Source organism: Thunnus thynnus, chromosome 19 (genome assembly GCF_963924715.1).
Source record: "Thunnus thynnus chromosome 19, fThuThy2.1, whole genome shotgun sequence".
Classification (NCBI taxonomy): Eukaryota; Metazoa; Chordata; class Actinopteri; order Scombriformes; family Scombridae; genus Thunnus; species Thunnus thynnus.
In genome coordinates this window covers 25,649,773-25,669,383 of record NC_089535.1, presented here as the reverse complement: position 1 = coordinate 25,669,383, position 19,611 = coordinate 25,649,773, and the positions used below count along the sequence as shown (strand labels likewise).

The window sequence follows — 19,611 nt, the reverse complement described above, 5'->3', positions numbered from 1 at the left end:
TAACACTCAAAATACCTCTTCTCGTCTGTGCTTTATCTTTGCTTATAAATAATGCATTAACAATAAAAGGCTTGCACAGTGTCTGATTTGTACAGATAAGAGCTCTAAGTGGATGATTGTCCGTCCACTGTATTATGTGCTGCATAAAGGATAGAAGTGTGTTATAGTATTCTCACAATATTCTGACACTGATTATTATTCTGTGCTTTCATTCAGTGGGTACAACTAACAAATGGCATTACCTTAACACTCTGTGATACCTTTTAAAAATCATGCATATTTATATTTTGTATGTAATCTGTAGATACATTATTATTTGTTTTCTCAATATTTAACTTATCTGATGTTCGAACTGCACCTACTGTACAGCCCTCAACATTTTGAAAATCCCCAGACTTTAAAACAGCACTTATTACTTCCTGGAACAGAAATTTGTTGCTAGGCAACATCAGACAGAGATCTTGGCTGACTGGAATGACACCAGGAAATGATTTTTAGTCATCTAACTTCTACTGTTAGATGAGGTAAAAGCTAAAAATTGGAAGGAGAAATTGTCAAGACATCAGTGCTGCACACGTGTCAGTGATGTTGTGTTTTGTCTCACTGCCTGTCTTTACAGTCAGCCTGGTTTCATAAAACATCCTGATTTCTCTCTACAGTGTGTGTCTGTGTGTGTGTGTAATGTGAGACGCTCTAGAGCTGCATCACAATTGTCAAAGCAAATCATGCCTGGAGGTCCATTGGAAGACTTTGTAGAGTAGTGCCTAAACTTTATTTCTTAAAGACTAGAATAAATAGAAGTATGAAAATATGCTCTAGTACTGTATGTGTATATGTCTGACAAATTTACTCAGTAAATGTGGTTTGATTATACACTGTCTAAACAAAAATATGAAGTGCTTTTAAATTACAATTAAGCACAAAACATCAAAAAGGCAGGATAGTGACAGACATGAGAACAGCACTGAAATTAGAATGAAACCAGAATAACACAAAAATAACACAAAGGTTTAGTATATCTTTTAAGAAAAGTGGTAATCTATGAATGAATGACTAATTTACCTGTCACAAGCCCATGCTTAAAAGACTTACATTACATACAGACGCTACAGGAAACACTGACACTGGTTATTATGGTTATTTAATATATGGAAATAAAAATTAGGATATAGGCCAACACTGGAGTAATGGAGTCATCAGTAAAAGTGGAAAGAGCAGTTCCTGTCAACCTGGCTTTATCTTGTAAACATAAAAGGTTGCACGTAAAGTGTAGAAACACAAATTCTGTACATGATCAATAAACGTACCCGTATTTATCTGCCAGCTCCTTGGCCTGTTTCTCCTGAACCTCACGCTGGTCAGCCAGGTCTGCCTTGTTTCCTACCAACACAATATCTGGGTTCTCACAGTAGGCATTGGCCTGTAGCTGGCCTGGAAATCAACACAAATAAACAGCAAAAACACACAAATCATATGTTAAAAATATAATTCTGAAACACTGTATATTGGTACACATTAATGTGCAACAGATGCATCAGGGGACATGAATAAAAACATGAAACTGTAACTCCTGCTGCTACAGCAGTAGACAGGACCCCAAGCTGAAGCAATGCAGGTTTCAAAACACGTTAAGAAAATGAGACGTTAACAACATACTCATCCAGTTTCTGACATTGAGGAAGCTCTGCTGGCTGGTGAGATCAAACATCAGCAGGAACCCCATGGCGTCCCTGAAAAACGCCGTCGTCAGACTGCGGAACCTGGAACACACACACCAAAAAAAGGTTATATTTTGACATACTGCACATTTTCAATGCTTTATTTTTTTCCACTGAACTGAATAACACTACAGTGGTTCAACTGTCTCTAACACTGACTATGGGTCTGTGCAGAACAATGCTATCTTATCTATCTACACCTGCTTTTTGTAGGGCCAATTATAGGGCTGGGTATCAGTACTCAATACCTTTAAGGTATCTACCAAAATAACCCAGTACCAAGTAGCATAGAAACTCCTCCAGCCAAATGATACCCGCATTCAATCTTTTTTGTAAAAAAAGACTATTTGTGTAGTTTTGCTCGCAGCCAATCACTGCAAGCGGTCTTTGATTTAATGCAACGGGTGATTGGTCCACTACAGCAGCAGCTACAACCCACACAGTCTGTGGTGATACTTCATTGTACAGTTTTGAACAGTTATTTAATAAATATTTCAATAATTTGAACACTTTCAAAATATATTTGTGTAAAAATCATTTGGATGAGACCGATAGCCTTAATGATTAACTGTGATTGGTTTAAACAAAGAAAATGTATTAAGTGTGTTGTGTGCTGTCGTTTTTATCTACACCAGCTGTTAAAGGGATTTTAACTTCATTTGTGTGTTCTGTGGCATGCTGGGCTTCAGAGTGTAACACAGCAAGGAAAATAACTCTGTAAACAATACTTATGACGCTTTATTAGCAAATATGTAATATGAAAACGATCAGGGTAAAGCAGCAGATATCAGGGGTGTTTCCACAGCAAACAGTCGGATGAACTGATCATACAGGTGGAATAATGACTTCAGTTACTCGATTCAATGATCATGAAGATCAGTTCATAAAATATAAAGAAATCTGCTCCGTTACACACTGAAGAAATGGAATTAATATTATGTAACTAACACTGACTCATCCTGCAATGAGTCATACTTTATAAACAGATTCAACAGATTGAGGCTCGTTCCAATTAAAGACGACACAAACACACGCTCACACACACACACACACACACACACACACACGCTCATACAATCATCTGCTCTTACTGTTGTTTCCCTGTCCAACCGATCAGTGTGATAAAACATGCTGAATTTCAACAGTAAGCTTTATCATTTTACAAACTTTGCCAAAGCTGGACTTGCCAATTTGAATATTTTGCACTAATAAGCCATACCAGTGTAATTCTGAAATTTTGAAGATGAAGTGACAGGCCCAAAACCATTCTTCTTATTAGGTTTTAAAGGCATCATTCGATATTTTTTGGTAGTGGCAATACTGGATACTGACTTGGTAGTGACTTTCTGGAGCATTGTTGTCACCAGGTTGTCAGGTAAGGGGAGTCTGGGAGTCACTGCATCCAGCCAAGAAATAGTCCAGCACATAACCCCCCGTAAAACCACAATGTGTTTTCACATTTCAGTTTTTGTGTGGATTGTGTGGGTTTTGTTACCTTTGGACAGAGCCTGGCTAGCTGTTTCCTCCAGTTTCTAGTCATTATGCTAAGCTAAGTTAACTAGCTACTATCTAACTCTCTTCAAGAAAGCGAATACACGTTTCACAAATTGTTGAAATGTCCCTTTAATATTGCCTTTCCATCAAAACACACTTTAAAAGAGTTTAACTACTGACACACTAACTTGTAAAGGAAAAACTTTCTCTTTCTGGAGTCTGGACTTTTCCTGTAGCAGCATCTACTGGACATTAGGGAAGCAGCAAATGGACACACTTCAGCTTTGACCTTAAAGGTACCCTGTGGTAGGCAGTTTTTTAATGAGTGGGTCCCCATTTTGTTTGTGCACATTCACACTATTCCAATGATCTACAAGTGACTGTAATGCACGAGAAACACAGCAATGTGCCAGCAAAGGCAGAGAAGAAGAACACGGATCTAAACAAAGCAGGATTGAAAATACTTTAAAAATTGGCTTTGCAGATGTTTTATGAGGAAGGAAATGCACTCAACATATTTGTTAGACCACAAGGATACATAATGCATTATAGCAAGTGGCACTCAATGTAAACATAACTTTTATTTGTTTACAAAAAAAACTCCACAGTGCACCTTTAACTTTGACCTGCAGTGGCCGCCACTTGAAAACCATGTAAGTTCCCTAAAGTCATCTAAACATATCAGTCCAATATTACCAGTGACACATGGATAGACAGGTAGACAGACAGACGACCCCATGATGGAAACTAAGAACCAGTCCCAATGGGACGAGCAGCCCACCTCTCCTGTCCAGCTGTGTCCCAGAGCTGAAGGTGGACCTTGAAGGTTTTCCCTGTGGTCGTCCCATTGGGGTTGGACGCTGTGTACACCTGAAGAGAAAGAAACAACATTAGTTTAGTTTTCATATTCACCAGGTACAATAAACACACAGTAATCTGAACTGATGAATCTTAATGACAAATCAAGAAACTTTCACTTTCCATGTCAACATATACCTTGTATCTGGTTATATTATACTGAGAGGTCTTTCTAATATTTAATCTATCCTAAATGATATACAGTAAATGGGGTGGACAAAATATTAGAAACACCTCTCAGCATAACATAATACATTTTAACAGCAGCTTCCAAAATGACCAAAAAGTAACATGACAGGTAGATTTATTGCATTGCTGTTGCATTAGGCTGAATTATTCCTACAGTAGTTAGGTGGACATAATAAACTGGTAACTGAGTGTAAATATGAGCAATATTATTGAAGATATACATCAACAAGAATTTTATAGTCTCCTCACTCCTCAGCATCAACATTTCAGCCAAACATGGATTAAATGTGTTGAACTTTTACAGCATCCACATTACTGTGTAAAGTGAATGATTTCCTATAATGGATCTCCAAGATTATATTTCATCTGCTCGGGCTCTTGTGTTTTTTATGACAGTACTGTGTTCGGTCTGAAGGCCCCTTACACCCATTTTTCATCACTGCTCTGTTGTAGAGGTGTGAATATCTCAACAGATCTGACTGACAGTAATATGGTCGGTGGTCCTCCTGATTCTGTAATGATGAACTCTGTGCAGCAGCTGCTTGTGTTTGTGTCTCTGCAGGAAGCTTCAGGCGTCATTCACACCTTGGACTCTCACAGATGAGACATTCTCTGTCACTTTCTCTGACGCTCTTTTAAGGGTGTGTTTGCACCAATCATGAGAGAGCAGCTGTTTTAAAATCATGAGTGGAGCTTTTGGTTCAGTTTTTCAGGTGATAACTGGTTTTCAAGTCAGGTGGCAAATTATGACACTTGTATGTCAGACAGTGTGAGGTCACAGTAGTGAGACCTGTGCTGCTGTTTGTTATTGGAGCTGAGTATTACTGCAATATGATGCTGGGTTTTGGCACAAATGTCATAATTGTATGTACTTTTCAATACCTTGCTTATGTTTTTCATATTTTTCCTTTGTTTTTTTTATTAAACAAAATAAACCAAACCTTGTATCAGTGTTTAATGTCTACACACAATCAGCTGTACAAAAACCTTGTCTACATAAAATACAACATGAAGTTAATATTATTATTAAAATCATAATGTATCCAATCAAAGAATAAGTCAGCAAAACAGAGGCTCAGTGACTATTTGGTGTCAATATTCCAAATGTTCAGTACTCAGCTCATATTGAAAAAGGGTCAAATCAAGACAGTCAAGATATCTTCTTCTTTAACAATTAAATCTTATTTTTACAAGATAATCTTGTCAAACACCATTTGCTGTAGACTGTTTAACTTTTTCTAAGCAAGATATTCAATCTATTTTTCTGCTTGAGCTGATGAGAAATAAGACTGCAAAGGTTGTCACACTAATAAATCCCTTAATACGGTTTTTGCAAGTATGAGACCATTTTTTAAATTAGGCAAGGTAAAAACAAATCTTTTATTTTACTGAATTGCAGTTTTCACAGCAGAAACTACAATTAAATCAGGGTAGAGAGGCCCTGACTGCAAAAGCCCAGTCACCTTCAGTCTTGAGTTGGGATTTAGGAAAAGCCAACATCAGATTCAAAAGGAGGATCAGACATGTGTGCTCTTGTAGGAGAGCAGGAATTCACTGGTATAGCTAGGATCCAACACATGAAAATGTCTAAATGTCTAAATTAAGTCTAAAACTGACTGGTAACCAGTGAAGAGAGGGCAGAGAAGGGCTGATATGATCTTGTCTCCCTGAATTTGTTAAAATCAAAGCAACTGAAGAAATGAATGACCATGTAAGTAAGCAGAATAGTCTTAAATTATTTAAAATCTTTTTGCAGTTTAAGTCCTGAAATGTGTTGAGTTAGACTTATTCTAGTAGGGTGGGGTTTGTACGTAATGTAATGTTTTCAGGTTTACTGCTAAGCTTGTCACTGCAGAGACCAAACTAATGTAGAGACAAACTAGTTCTTACAGTTTTGTAAGAGTTGTAAAGTTGATACTAAATACTTAGAGCTACTTACTGCCAGGTGGAACTGTTGTGTAAGCTAGCTGAGGATACATGGTATATGAGTGAAATATCTGTCCTGACACTTTACATTACACTTCAAAGAAAAAAACACAATATACCTTGAATTACTAAACATTATGCCAGTAACATTAAACTAAATGACGAGATAATCTGATATTTATCTCTCACTGTAAACTGCATGAATACCACTATTTCTAAAACACACAATAATTGACCTGGTTGGAAGTCACATGACTTTTGTTTACAAAGTCTGGTTCTCTAGACAAAGACTAAACAAACTTGTATTCAGCTTCAGGTCCCATAAAGACCCTGAGGAAGAACCACTGACAGCAGTGAACTACAGCTGTGATCACACATCTGTCTGTTTCTGTTTGACTCCAGATAAAACAGCTGGAAAATAGGGTGTGACCTTAAGACACACACACACACACACGCACACGCGCACACACACACACACACACACACACACACACACACACAAACAAGCACATCACAACATCACATGCACACAGAGGAAGTGAAGAACAATAATCAATCCTATGAGTCATCTGGAGAACTGGGATTAAAGCGGCAGTATCAGTATTTCAGCCTTGGAAGGCAGAGCAGCACCAAGGTGACCACTGACACCTCCGCCCACTCTGATTCAGATAACTGAATCTCACACATGAATGTCTGGACGTATTTATCCTGACAAGGTTCCAGTAAAAGGAGTAAATGTTTTCAACAAGTCTCAGTCAATAGTTTACAGTGGTACACCCAAAATCAATCTTTTGAGTATAAAAACCTCCAGTAGACTTCAAAACTACTCATATGGGCTGACAATCACCTTATTTTGTTGTTTAGTTTGGACGATCTGTTGGTTTTGATACTAAAAAATACATTTAGAAAGAAACAAAACTAAGAGTTTACAGCCATGCTAGCATCTCTGTCAGGTTGTACTTAGACACAGTGAGTTAAATTCTAACATCAGTTAATGTGACAATGACATAACAATGCTAACATGCTGATGATTAGCTGCTGTAATTATAACAATGTTAACCATATTAGTTTTGCATGTTAACATTCTAACATTTCCTGATCAGCACCAAACACATCATTAAGAACAGTACAGCTGAGGCTGATGTGAATGTCATTGGTTTTGCAGATATTTGGACATAGACTTAAGTATTGGACAAAATAACAAGAAGTGGAGTTCATCCTGTTGGGAACACGAACATCACCAAATTTCATGACAATTCATCAAACTGTTGAAATATTTCACTAAAAAAACTCATGGTGGCACTAAAGGAAAAGTCCGGGGTCCTTGTGAAATATAGGATAGCTCTGAAACTCCTCTGAAAACCCTTCAGATGAAACAGTCTAAAAAAGAAAAAACACCCTGTGGGTAAACTGCTCACAACTCATGTTTGCACCTGCTACAATCTATAATGAGGAGTTGCCAAAAAGGTTTGAAACCACTGTTCCAACAACTAACTAGTTAACCTAATCCATTTTTCACAGATAATTCATCCTGGGTTACTGGTGTATTTGACCCAGGTTTGATCTGCATGTACAAGTTAAAATAGCCCGACTGTGACTCAGCTCAGCAGCCACTGTGGGAGTAAAGCAGCAGAAAATTCAGACCTGACCTGACCAACTGTTTGTTCTTTGATAAGTAAAGCCCTGAGAAAATGCCTGGCAAATGCCATGGTAACTATGGTAACCAAGCTTTCATCACCTGCATATAATATGAGCATGTGGACGTCGCTGTATCAGAAAACTGACATCTAGTTGAGATGAAGTTTTAAGATGAATTACTTGCAATTCAAAACTAGAAAGAGCTACAGAAATATCTAAAAACCTACCAGAAACTTTTGCATATTTCTCTGCTTTTGTTCCTAAACATTTTTAATGTAAAAGATGGGAAACTTACCACTCTCTTTTCCCTGAAGTCGATGCCGACTGTGGTGATGAACTTGGGGTTGAACTTGTTGTCTGTGTATCGGTACAAGAAGGTGGTCTTCCCCACACCGGAGTCCCCCAGGGCAAGGAGCTTTATAAGGTAGTCATAATCCCCATCAGTCATAGTGATGACCGCAATAAACCTGTCAAAAACAGACAGAGATGCATGTTAACATGCAGAGAAACACACACACAGACTCATAGCTCAAGTTCCCACAGATGAGTGTTTGAAAAAGTAGCAAATGACATGAATAATAAAATAGAAGAAAAGAGGAAACTGCGCGAACACTGATATTATCAGTTTGACACGTCAAAAGTTAGCAAATGAATAAAAAACATACTCAGTGACAGAAAGATGATGATGTGTGTCTGCGTCTTTGTGTGTTCTTATACTACCCCCTTTTGAATTATGGGAGTGAGGATCAGAGGGCATCCCTATTCAGAACATGACTTTCTGGGAAAATAGTAACTGTGCTGATGAGTGTGTGTGTGTGTGTGTGTGTGTGTGTGTGTGTGTGCGTGTGTGTGTGTGTTTGTGGTGGGAAAGAGTCTGTGTGAAAAAGTGCAGCATATAAATAAACTCATACACCAGATTCACTTTATTCATGTATATTATTCAAAGCAAAAATCTAGGAATTTGTATTTATTTTGAGCAGTAAAACAAGTGAAAATCACATGACAAAAATCCAGTGGAAAATACCAAAGCACAGTACAATTTTGATATGCTTGTATTTAACTCAAGTTACTAGTATGCTATTTTACTTTACTTCTACCCGACTACATTTCAGAAGGAAATGTACTTTTATTTGACAGCTACAAGATATTCTCCAGATGAAGATTTTACATCCAAAACTCTTAGATTTTGCCCTAATGGTGGCGCTACAGGAAAGGTCAGGGGGTCACCAAAGTCAGTAGGCTACGTCTACTGGGGATCATGAATATCCAAAGTAAATTCTATGTAAATCTGACCTCTAGTTGTTGACAGACGGACATCGCCAGACTTCATCCAACCATGTAGGCACAGTTTGATAAAGGCACAAGATCAACTTTCACCAACACCAAAGTGCATTATCAGTAGAATCCACTTATTTTAGTTAATTGAATACCCCTGTGCATCTCAGCTAGTAGAGATGGTATCTATAACGAAGAGGAATGCAGTTCTCACGTGAAATTCCTGAAAAACATGTTCATGTATCTTACAGTGAGTCGTAGTCTGGGATACTCTTCTCTCTGTTTGCCTTGAGGCCAAACGTGGTATATTTAGACAGACGATCATAAGACTCTAATTCACTCAGCTGAGAGGAAGCATGTATAACACTGTGCTTTATTATAGAGAGGACAGTGACTACCCCGGAGCTCCTCACAATAACCTCACTGTACATCAGACAGTACAGTGGCAATCAGAGTGACGTCATTCATCAACCAGACTGAGACAAAGATAGTAGACTGACATTTAAACTGCAGTATATTTGATCAGCAATCCTTATCAGTTGTTTGTATAAATAGCAGCTATTTCCAGTAATCTACAATAGAAATAGCAATGCTAGTGCAGTCCACACAAATAGTATATTAGACGCTCAAAGCGACCTATATTTTTCCCCTAAACAACACTTCGATACATGGACAGGAGGAGCCAATTAATGTCCAGCCCACACTAATACCTGAGCTACAGCAAACCCAAAGTACTGAAATATATGCTAACATAGCATGCTAAAGAGCTAATGTGCTGAAATCCAAAATATCTCCATGTTACACTAACACACTGGATGTTAGCATTTTTCCAAATTTACTGTATGTTAACATATCAACGTAATGTTAGCATTTTGCATCTGTAAGCCTACACACGTTAACACGGTAATGTTAGCATAGTAACGTGCAAAAACGCAAAGCACGTTGCACATGTAGCATCGTCGAGTTTTACATCCAATAATTAGTTAAGTTGTGGTTAACATTCATATTGTATGAGCATGTTTATATCAGCATGTTGGCATGCTAATATTAGTATTTATGTTGAGGTACGGTTGAGACTAAATAGAATCCAGCTTAAACTGATGAGAGTTCAGCAAGTCAGACAGCGTAGAGTATATATGTATAAAGAGACCTGGATACAGCTTTGGAGGTGGGGCCACCTTCATTCCTATGAAAGTTGCTCAGTGGCGCACATGGATGTATTATAAGAGCTGGATACCGGGCTAAAAATGGCACCCATTCAGTCCTATAGGAATTGCTCGCCTGGCGCCAAAAAAAGTTTCTAGCTTCCGGGTTTGCTTCCACATTGTGCGGCCCACTGAATATGCGCAGTAGTGTTTCCCCCGCTGGCCCCGCCCGCGAGTTCCCGCTAGACCCATGGACTTTACATTGTGATGACATCACAGATTTTTAAAACTCTTTTCTCAGCTCGAGGAGAGTTTTACAAATATAAAACCTCCATGGATCAAAAGTTCATAAAAGAAAGAGTCATAATTGACGTTGTTTGCAGTTCGAGGTGTCCAGTTTTACAAACGTTTCTTTATAATGGTGGTCTATGGGGAAAATGATTTTTGGGCCGCACAGGGATTTTTCGCTGCAATACCGCAAGTGGCCACTGGGAAAAACTGGCTGCAAGGCTGAGGAGCCGTGCCCTATCCAGCTCTTATTATACGTCCATGGTGGCGCATGAAGCCAAAAAAGCCACTTCCTGTTGTAAAGAAATTACCAAGATGAGAACATACTGCTCATGCTCTATGGGCCCCAGCGCCGAGCACCGAAACGAGTCATTTCACGGGTGTTGGGACGCTCAAAATAATCTATCGACCATTTTAAAGCTGCTCCTTTTCCAACGATTGTGTGTCGGAAAAATGCTTTTTGGTTCCCTGTCGGAACCGGAACTTGTGATTCCATGGTTTGGCCACTATGTCAAATTGGCTTCAAAGCCTGGCACACTTCCTGGGGGCTTGGTGTAGATCTGAACCTGACAAGCTGAATGTGAGATGCCCTCCACCGTACAGAAGACAAATCCTTTAGATTTTTGACCCACTAGTGATAAGGACTTCCAAATAGCAAAGTTGTCCCTTCATTTTCATAGAAGCAAAAACTGAATTTTCTGATGTGTACAGAATAAAACAGCTGCAGACTTTCAGTCTTTTACTCAGCAGCTCTTTGGCTACATAGTTAAGTACATTTGTCTTTATGTGTTTCTATTGTTTTCCCAACTGCACATTAACAAAGAGAAGATCTTTTCAAATGCATTACCACATAATGATAACACAACTTTGATGACAGCATTAGCAAATCCTCACTGTGATGGATTAATGAACTGAAACCAATGGCTTCCTGTCTAAGAAAAACACAAATGTAAAATTGCAGGGTTTACCTCAAAATGGTCTTTAGTATGTCCAGTATGTGAAAAAGACACTGGTCTGCTCCTTTAACAAGGTCTGGAAAACAGTCCTTCTAACTCAGTTAGATGTCTTTATTTGTAGGAGCACCACATGACAGTAAACAGATAAACCTTATTTTTTCTTTTCTCTCTCTCTCTGACACATTTAGCATCTGTCCATCCTGGTATTGATGAAGCCCTCAGGAGGTGAGAGGTTGGGGGTGAGACAAGGGGGCGTTGTCAAGCCTATTGATCTGTCATCATTTGTGAAAAACCAGGAATGTTTGTAGTGTGATCAGGGTGTCAGTCATGATTCCCTGAGGGTAAAACAGTCAACAGCAGCTCGGTCAGCTGACGGCAAGGAACAGCACCACTCACAGTCACCCCAACAACAAACAACTAAACAAAATAGAATAGCATAAAGTTGGGATTTATTTTTAAAAAATGTGTGTTTTTTTTATATATTTCCTTATGCTGCACTAGCAAACGTGAGGAAAAATGTATTAAAAAGACTTTTCTATTCTGAATTGATTCACAAATTCTTACAGATTCTTACAAATTAATAATTTCTTTTAATAGAGAATTTCATCAACATGTTTAGAATTTTGGATTTGATGATTCTACGGATTAATTAGTGGCCATGACCTCAAAATGTGTACTATGGTCTTTAAAAAAACCTCACATGTGGAAAAGCCACTGAAACAGCATTTAAAATAACATGGAAAGGTTAGCAGTTTAATCAGTTTTTTATTAAAGGCACCCTGTGAAATTTTCTTTTAAAAATAAAGTTATATTTACATTCAGTGTTTCTCACCAAAACACATGTGTATCACGCCCCCTGAATGGTCCCGAGTGTACCTTTAACAGAAGTGTATAGTGACTTCATATACACTCAGTTTCCAGTTTATTAGGTCCAATTATCTAAAACTAATCCAGTCTGATACAACTGCAATAAATCCTGAGTATTGCTTTATACTGAGATGTGTTTTCTAATGTTTATTCTACCCTTGTTGATGTAAATGGGTAGGATTTATTGCAGAGCTTTATTGCGATTACAATACATTAGGATTAGCTAGTGAATACCTGATAATAGAAATATGTACAGATAACAGAAATACTGCTTCAGCTTTGTTACATTCAGGTTGCGGAGGAAAGATTTTCCCAAGTGCCTGTGAAACCTTCTATCTCAATAACAAGCAAGAACAAAACCATAAAATACACCGAGGCATTAAAAATGTATGAACAATCACACACTATAGGAAAGGGGGGAAACAAACAGAGAGAGAGGACAGAGTCTACACCAATCCAGTCCTGCTGCACAGAGAAGACATGAAAGACACATCATCAGTGTCAGTATCAGAATGTCTATCAGGAAGTTGTGTTTTGCTCTTCCTCCTCTGTTATCCATCATATCTGTGAGATAAAAACAGACATCACTGCTTTCAGTCTGACTCAGAAACACAAACAGTCAGCAGCTTCATAAATAAATCCAACATGTGTATAGATTTGGGTTATCTATTAAACGCCTGAGTTGTTGTGACATTTGGCCCTGAATCTGCTGTTGTATCATGTGTCATTACAAACTGAGAAACACAAAACAGACTTTTTTTTGTTCATTACCCTTGTTATTGAATATTGTCAATTTTATTTAATATTATAAGCTCCTAAGATATGACACATTTCTATACCTCCACACTGTCACCTAAGTAAAACTTTAAATGCAGCACTTTCACTTGCAACTTTTGAAAAAAGTATCACAGACTTCTTTCACAATCGTCACAGAGATATTAAATTCTACCTTCACATCTGAAGCAGCAGATATGAAACAGCATGTTCCTATCTGTCCGCATCTTTCTGACGTCACTGACCGACCTCAGAGCTTCAGACGTAAAAATACCGATTTCCTGTTCTGTCTTCAAAGTTTTCACACAATTTCCTAGCAGTCTGATAAATACATGTTACACTGACAGAAAGACACCTTTTCTGAAGAAAGTTCAAGCCAACAAGACTAAGATGCTACAACCATGCTAGCAGCTCTGTGAGGCTGTACATAAGCACAGGATTGCTTGAGCTAAACGCTAACGTAACCATGCTAACATCACACACAATGAAAATGCTAAACAGGCTGATGTTTAGCCGGTATGCTGTTTACTATGTTCACCGTCTTAGTTTAGTGTGTTTAGCATGCTAACATTTGCTTAAGGTAGTGGACCAACTGACTGACCAACATTAAAAACTTAAATGAAAGGATAAAAAGGAAAACTAACAACAAAAAATGTGAAAAAGGAACAGATGCATCTACTAAGTAGTTTCAATTGCTGAACGAAACCTTAATCATAGATGTGACAGATTAGAAAACAGTCAAATTATTCATTTTTGTGACAGTCACTGGTAACAGTAATGGTTTGCTTTGGAAGGCATGTACAGTATTTTAGTTTGGAGGACTTGTTGGTTTTGCGATGCAGGTGGTGCTTGTTGAGTGAGGCCCGCATGAAGCTGTTGAGGACGTATATATTTTCTGATTTTGTGCAACCATTTTGTCTCTCTCCATCCCAGTACTTCAGGTATATAATGGATGCACATAATGCACAACAAAGCTTGATAATGTGCAACACATCCATCTTGTGTCGTGGTGTTGCTTTTACAATCAGCGGGTTAAATCCTACACTGAACTGTTGTATAAATCAGTCCCAACGCCAGAGAGAGAGACTCTACACCTCTACAGAGAAGCATAAATCCACCTGACAGACCCTGAGTGTAATTTCAACCATTCAGTCTTGTGCTGCTCTAAACACACACAGATTTATTACTTGTTGTGTGTTGAGCAAGCAAGCAAGCAAGAGAAAGTGCAGATAAGTGTGTAATACAGCATGTTTGTGGCAATGATGTACAGATATGAATCCATTATGAAAATAACATGAATATAAAATGAGAATTCAAACTATACTGACGTTAGCAAGCTGGCTTCACTGTTTAGCATCTATGCAACTGTTAGATGATGTAAAACACTATATGTCTAAGATGTCGATGATAATTTTTAAAAATATAATACTAACAAGACATCTCTCATCTCTTTTAGAACTCATTTTAAAGTCATGCAAGGCCTTGCTTGGTCTGGCATTGGAGTATAACTGAACTTCTAACACCTTACAGTCCTAAGAGGCCTTTCAGGTCTTCCAACTTGGATCTTTCAACTGTTCTATATTAAAAACTTACAGTGAGTAAATACTTTGCTTTACTGCCTTCTCAGCTATTGATCAGCCTTTCACTTAGCATCAGGTCAGCTAACACTGCCTCTGCTTTTAAACCCCCTCTTAAAGTTGTAATCCTAAAGATTTCAGTCCTGGTTGATTTGGCAACACCAGTGGTTACTGTAGTAAAGGCAAGCGTGGTTCAATACTACAGCAAACACTCAGTGAGCAGCTACCTTCTGAGAAATACAAAAGTAGATCAAGTGATGTATCTGTTTACAGTGCTGCCAAACAAACACAGAAGCAGAACACAGTAAAGTTTGTTACCTTGATGAGGAGTTGGAGGTTTGCAGCCTCTTGCAGTGCTTCTTCTAACTGTGACTGCTCCTTCTTCAATTTAATTACTATGCTACATTTAAAACTGATCTGAATTTCTAAAATATGATTGTGGTCAGAGATAACCTCTTTGACAAATACATTGTGTTTCCTGTGGCTTCCTCACAATAAAAACCACCCAGTGTTTCACCAGTTGAATGCTTTTAATGTGAAGCAACAGCAGCATCACCAGTACTTAAAGGACCAGTGTGTAGGATTTAGTGGCATCTAGCAGCGAGGTTGCAGATTGCAACCAACTGAATGAACTGAACTGAATGGCCTTTCATAGAAAGTAGTGCATTTTCTTTCCTTCATTGTAAGATGACCTTTAATATAGCTAACTCTTGTATTAATGTATGTTTTATGATGAGTTGATTTCTCTTAAACATTTCTGTACGCAGCTGTTTTAACGCTGCTTATGTCCCGTCTTGTATAAACTGTAACTCTGGAGAGTGCTGTTTACTTAAGAGCTGCTGTATTAATAAATCATTTTCATCATGAGTTTTTCTGCATTGTCAGGTATTATATAGCAGAGACGTGTCTGAACCCTAAATAACAGGCTTTGGAAAAAATATAAGAAGGAGTGGGAGAGGGACAGAGGAAGAAAAGTGATGATTCACTGCGTATTGGTGAAATTGTTTTTTAATCCAGTATTATATATTCAACCATACTAGGAGGGAGAGAAACAACAGTCTGTACTTTGTGTTATCCTCTATTTCTCATTAGCTACACATTAATGATGATGAATAAAGAGGGTGTTGTATCTTTGGGGTTCATTAGCTCTTTATACATAATGAAACCTTGATCCTTTAATTAAATCTGTAAATAATTAATATCAGCTTAACATGTTTTATACAAATCCAAGTTAGATTTCCAAATTAGCTGTATTCTCAGAAAAACAGATGGCACCAAGTGAAAAAAAGACTTTTGTAGAGTTTAGAGCTGCACAACAACATGATAGTTTTCTAAGCTTATAGAAGCTAGACTAGACTAGAAGCAAACTGATTTTAGAGGAATTTGAAGTGAGTCCACCAAAAACCCATCAGTTAAAGGTTTCAACATAATCAGCCAAATGACAATAAGCTGAATTTTTAAATCTAACAACACTAATTTGTGCAGAGGAACATCCCAGGAAAAACTATAGATGGATATTTTTCAAAATTTCTGAGAGCAGCTGGGGAGCGATGGCAGCTTAGTCTCTGCTGTTAATTATTGATCAACACTGACAGGATTAATCTGTCTCCTCTCACTGGAAATGCTCGCTGTGGTTTACAATAGTTTCCCAAAGACTTTTAATACTCGTATCATGAAAGCTACTCAAAGCACCACAGCATGTTTTTAAACTTTATGAAACAAGCATCTAAAATCTGTCTTTAGTTTGACTTTAAATGGTGGGTGCAGATATTTCAAATCAACTGATGACCTGGCTTCAGTAGAGAAGCTGCTGAATAGGTTAAAAGGTCTAAAATTGTGACATCTAATTATTATTGAATGATACTCTGTATTGGTAAACACAAGTATGGCTTGGTATCGTTGATCTTGAAAATCTTCGATACTGGTACAATACTACTAGTACTAATATAACTGAGTTTCAGTACTGATACCAAAGTGATGACATCTTTTGATGCCTTACTTTAAGAAGTATAAACTCTTACAGAAACTTTTTACAGACACATTCTTTCATTTAAAGTCATAATCCTATGAGTTCAGTCCTGGTTGATACCTGTGGTTATTTCAAGACTACAGTCCCAGAATTCTGTTGGCTGCTTCACACAAAAAAAGCCACCCTGAGGTTCGCCAGTTGAACACTTTTATTATGAAGCAGCAACAGCAGGACATGTTTGATTTGCATTAGCACATGCTCAGGCGTAGTGAGTTCGCAACTAACAATAAAGACTACTACTAAAATAATAAAAAAACTAAGAAATTATAATTTTAACAATAACTAGCAGCCAAACAAGAATTCTGACTGAATAAAATAGTTTAAAATTAGCTAAATTATGATTCAAATGTAATCAACTATCTGAACAACGAATGAGTAAACATTACAAATCTGACCAGACATTTGATGGCAGCTGTCAGTACTTCATGGACAAAAATGCATTAAGGCTAGTCATAAGTATTTCAAATATCTCTCTCAAACTGGTGTTTAAAAACTTTAGTTTCACAGTAATCTATTATATATAAAAGGTCAGCAGATATTTTTCAGAGACCTTTGTGTTTGACTGTTGTGACCTCTGGATCATCTTAAACAGATCAGACAACTAATTTGTTTTCCATCTGTTCAGATGATACTGCCGAGGGTCTTTGTTGTCGTTACCAATCTATTCTCCGAAGTCAACAATCAATAACCACTAACATGGATGAAGATTGACCCTTGATTATCTAATTTATCCAGACATCCTCTGGGGTTACCACGCAGATTGTCCAGAACCTTTCAGCATTTCAGACCCACTTAGCAAAACAGTGAGGCACATTAGAGATGACGTGGCAGAAAGATCAATGAGGAGAAACTAACCAGCAGCCGGGTGGATTTCTTTGCACTGCTTTAACCCAATTACAAGAATATTTGTTGCTGATGTGTTTTAAGTTCTTTTTGCTTTTCAGAGACAGTGATCAATAGTGACTCACTGATCACATTATCGGGGCAATACTAGCTGTCCACACTGTCCAGAGTTATTTGGTGTCTTTGGAAACCGAACTTAAGAATGTAAAAGAAAGATCTGCAGTTTTTAGCAGAGCCCCACTGCTCAACAGGTTTGCAATGACAATCTTACACATATGTACTTCAGCGTTTTAGAGATGAACACCAGTGATGTTGTGTCCATTCAAGTTGAGGCAGCATATCCCCCCTCAAATATGTGAGATTGGATGGCTTTAGAAGTTGTTAAATTCTATCTTTACAATAAGTGTTTTTAATTAGCCTTAAAAAAAAAAAACCTGAATATAGCATATAAACAAAAGTTGCTTTTCTGTGTTTTTATTGGTACTGAACTGCCTGCATCACACAGCCCCCCTCTCTGTTTGGGCTACTTGGTTCCTTCCAATGGGAGATTACTACATAGTGTGGAAGTTAAATATTGACATTAAATACAAGATATTGTTAGTAAGTGTCTTAGATCAGTTCTACATAGTTACTAATGGTTTGATCATAGAAGCCAAACCACTGGCAAATACTTGGTTTGGTGTGAACATTAACATGTATTGTGAAACTGTGCACCCTCAAAATTCCCCTGGTCAACACAACAGGAACATGATTAAGACATTTTCCTTATTGGCTCATATCTCTCATGCCTACGACAAACAGATACAGTTAAATCCACACATAATATGATATAGTGTGTTCTTGATGATTTAAGTGTTTCTGTCCAGTACGTTAAACTGGTTTGAAAGTGGGACCACATCAGAGTAAAAATATGACAGACTCAACTCAGGTGTACTGTATGTATTCATTTATCCATCTGTGAGTCTCACCAGGCTTCCTCAATCCCTCTCTAATCCCACAGCAGGAGGTAAGCTAACATCTGTACAGACAGCTAACACAGCTGGATCTGAAAGGTCAGCATGGATGTAGGGATCCTGGGAGGCAGGGTAGGAGGGGCGAGGAGGTCAGAGAGCAGGGGTCGGGCCTGTGCTGTAGGTCCAGAGCAAGGCGCTAACATTGGCAGTGTTGGGGGTTAAAATCTGGAGTTTACTGGGATATTATGATGGAAGAACTCAAGTTTGTTATTTTAGTTTGAGTAGGGGGACGGGGGTCATTATGGAATCATTATTGGATCATTTTTCATTAATGTACACAGTAACCAGCAAGTGAGGGGATGGTGGCGTCAGATGATGGGTTGATCTTTTTGACTGTGACTCACTCACTCAAGGAAACTATCCCAAAACTGCTGTGCAGACGGACATGAAACTTCTTCTGAATATTCTCAGTCTCCATATAATGAATCTTAATGATTTCGATGACCACCTGACCTTTCCTCTAACGCCATCATCAGGGGAAATTGCCACTCATGCAAAAACATGCAAAAAAAAAGGAGTTAACATTTATTGGACATATTCATACTTGGACAAACACAATATTTTGACATGATCCAGAAATGACTGAAAAGTGGAATATCCTGAAATCACATTTCAACACTAGTTGTTCTTTGTGACAGCAGAAATAAGGCGAAAAGAAGTGAAATGTTTGTCATCCTTCTTCTAAAGCTCAGTGGCTGAATATCAGGGGTAATTTCATAAAATATCAAAAGGTAAATGGACAGACTGCTCAAAACTCTGATAAAATACATTAATTGAAATGTATCACATCATTAAATTGCAAATAAATTGCCCACACATATCTTCTTTCTCTCAACACTCTACAAATAAGAACCAGTGTAATAAGAACAGATTGTGTTTACAGTATTGCAGTAAAAACCTGTGACATTTCCATCTAAATCAATATGTTCTGCTTTAACACAGCAGTGATCTGACTCAGCGTGTCAACTTCATGAAAGCATTTCCCTTTCTCACAGTCTGGTACTTCTTTGCTGCCCCGCAG

The 19,611-nt window shown here is 37.9% G+C and overlaps 1 protein-coding gene across 5 annotated transcripts in view; it reads right to left on the bottom strand.

Annotated features, from left to right (window-relative positions):
• Positions 1-19,611, bottom strand: part of rab27b (RAB27B, member RAS oncogene family) — a 67,573-nt gene that overhangs the window by 6,353 nt on the left and 41,609 nt on the right. For 3 of the 5 annotated variants that reach the window (XM_067574067.1, XM_067574071.1, XM_067574068.1), the window contains exons 2-5: positions 8,119-8,290; positions 3,994-4,082; positions 1,657-1,760; positions 1,308-1,431 (exon numbers count right to left, since the gene is read on the bottom strand). In XM_067574067.1, coding sequence (XP_067430168.1) covers positions 1,308-1,431; positions 1,657-1,760; positions 3,994-4,082; positions 8,119-8,271 — 470 coding nt within the window. In that variant the 5' untranslated portion in view covers positions 8,272-8,290. Of the gene's footprint in view, positions 1-1,307; positions 1,432-1,656; positions 1,761-3,993; positions 4,083-8,118; positions 8,291-8,488; positions 8,533-15,023; positions 15,103-19,611 lie in introns of those variants that run through there. The other 2 variants (XM_067574070.1, XM_067574066.1) reach the window with 2 other exon arrangements.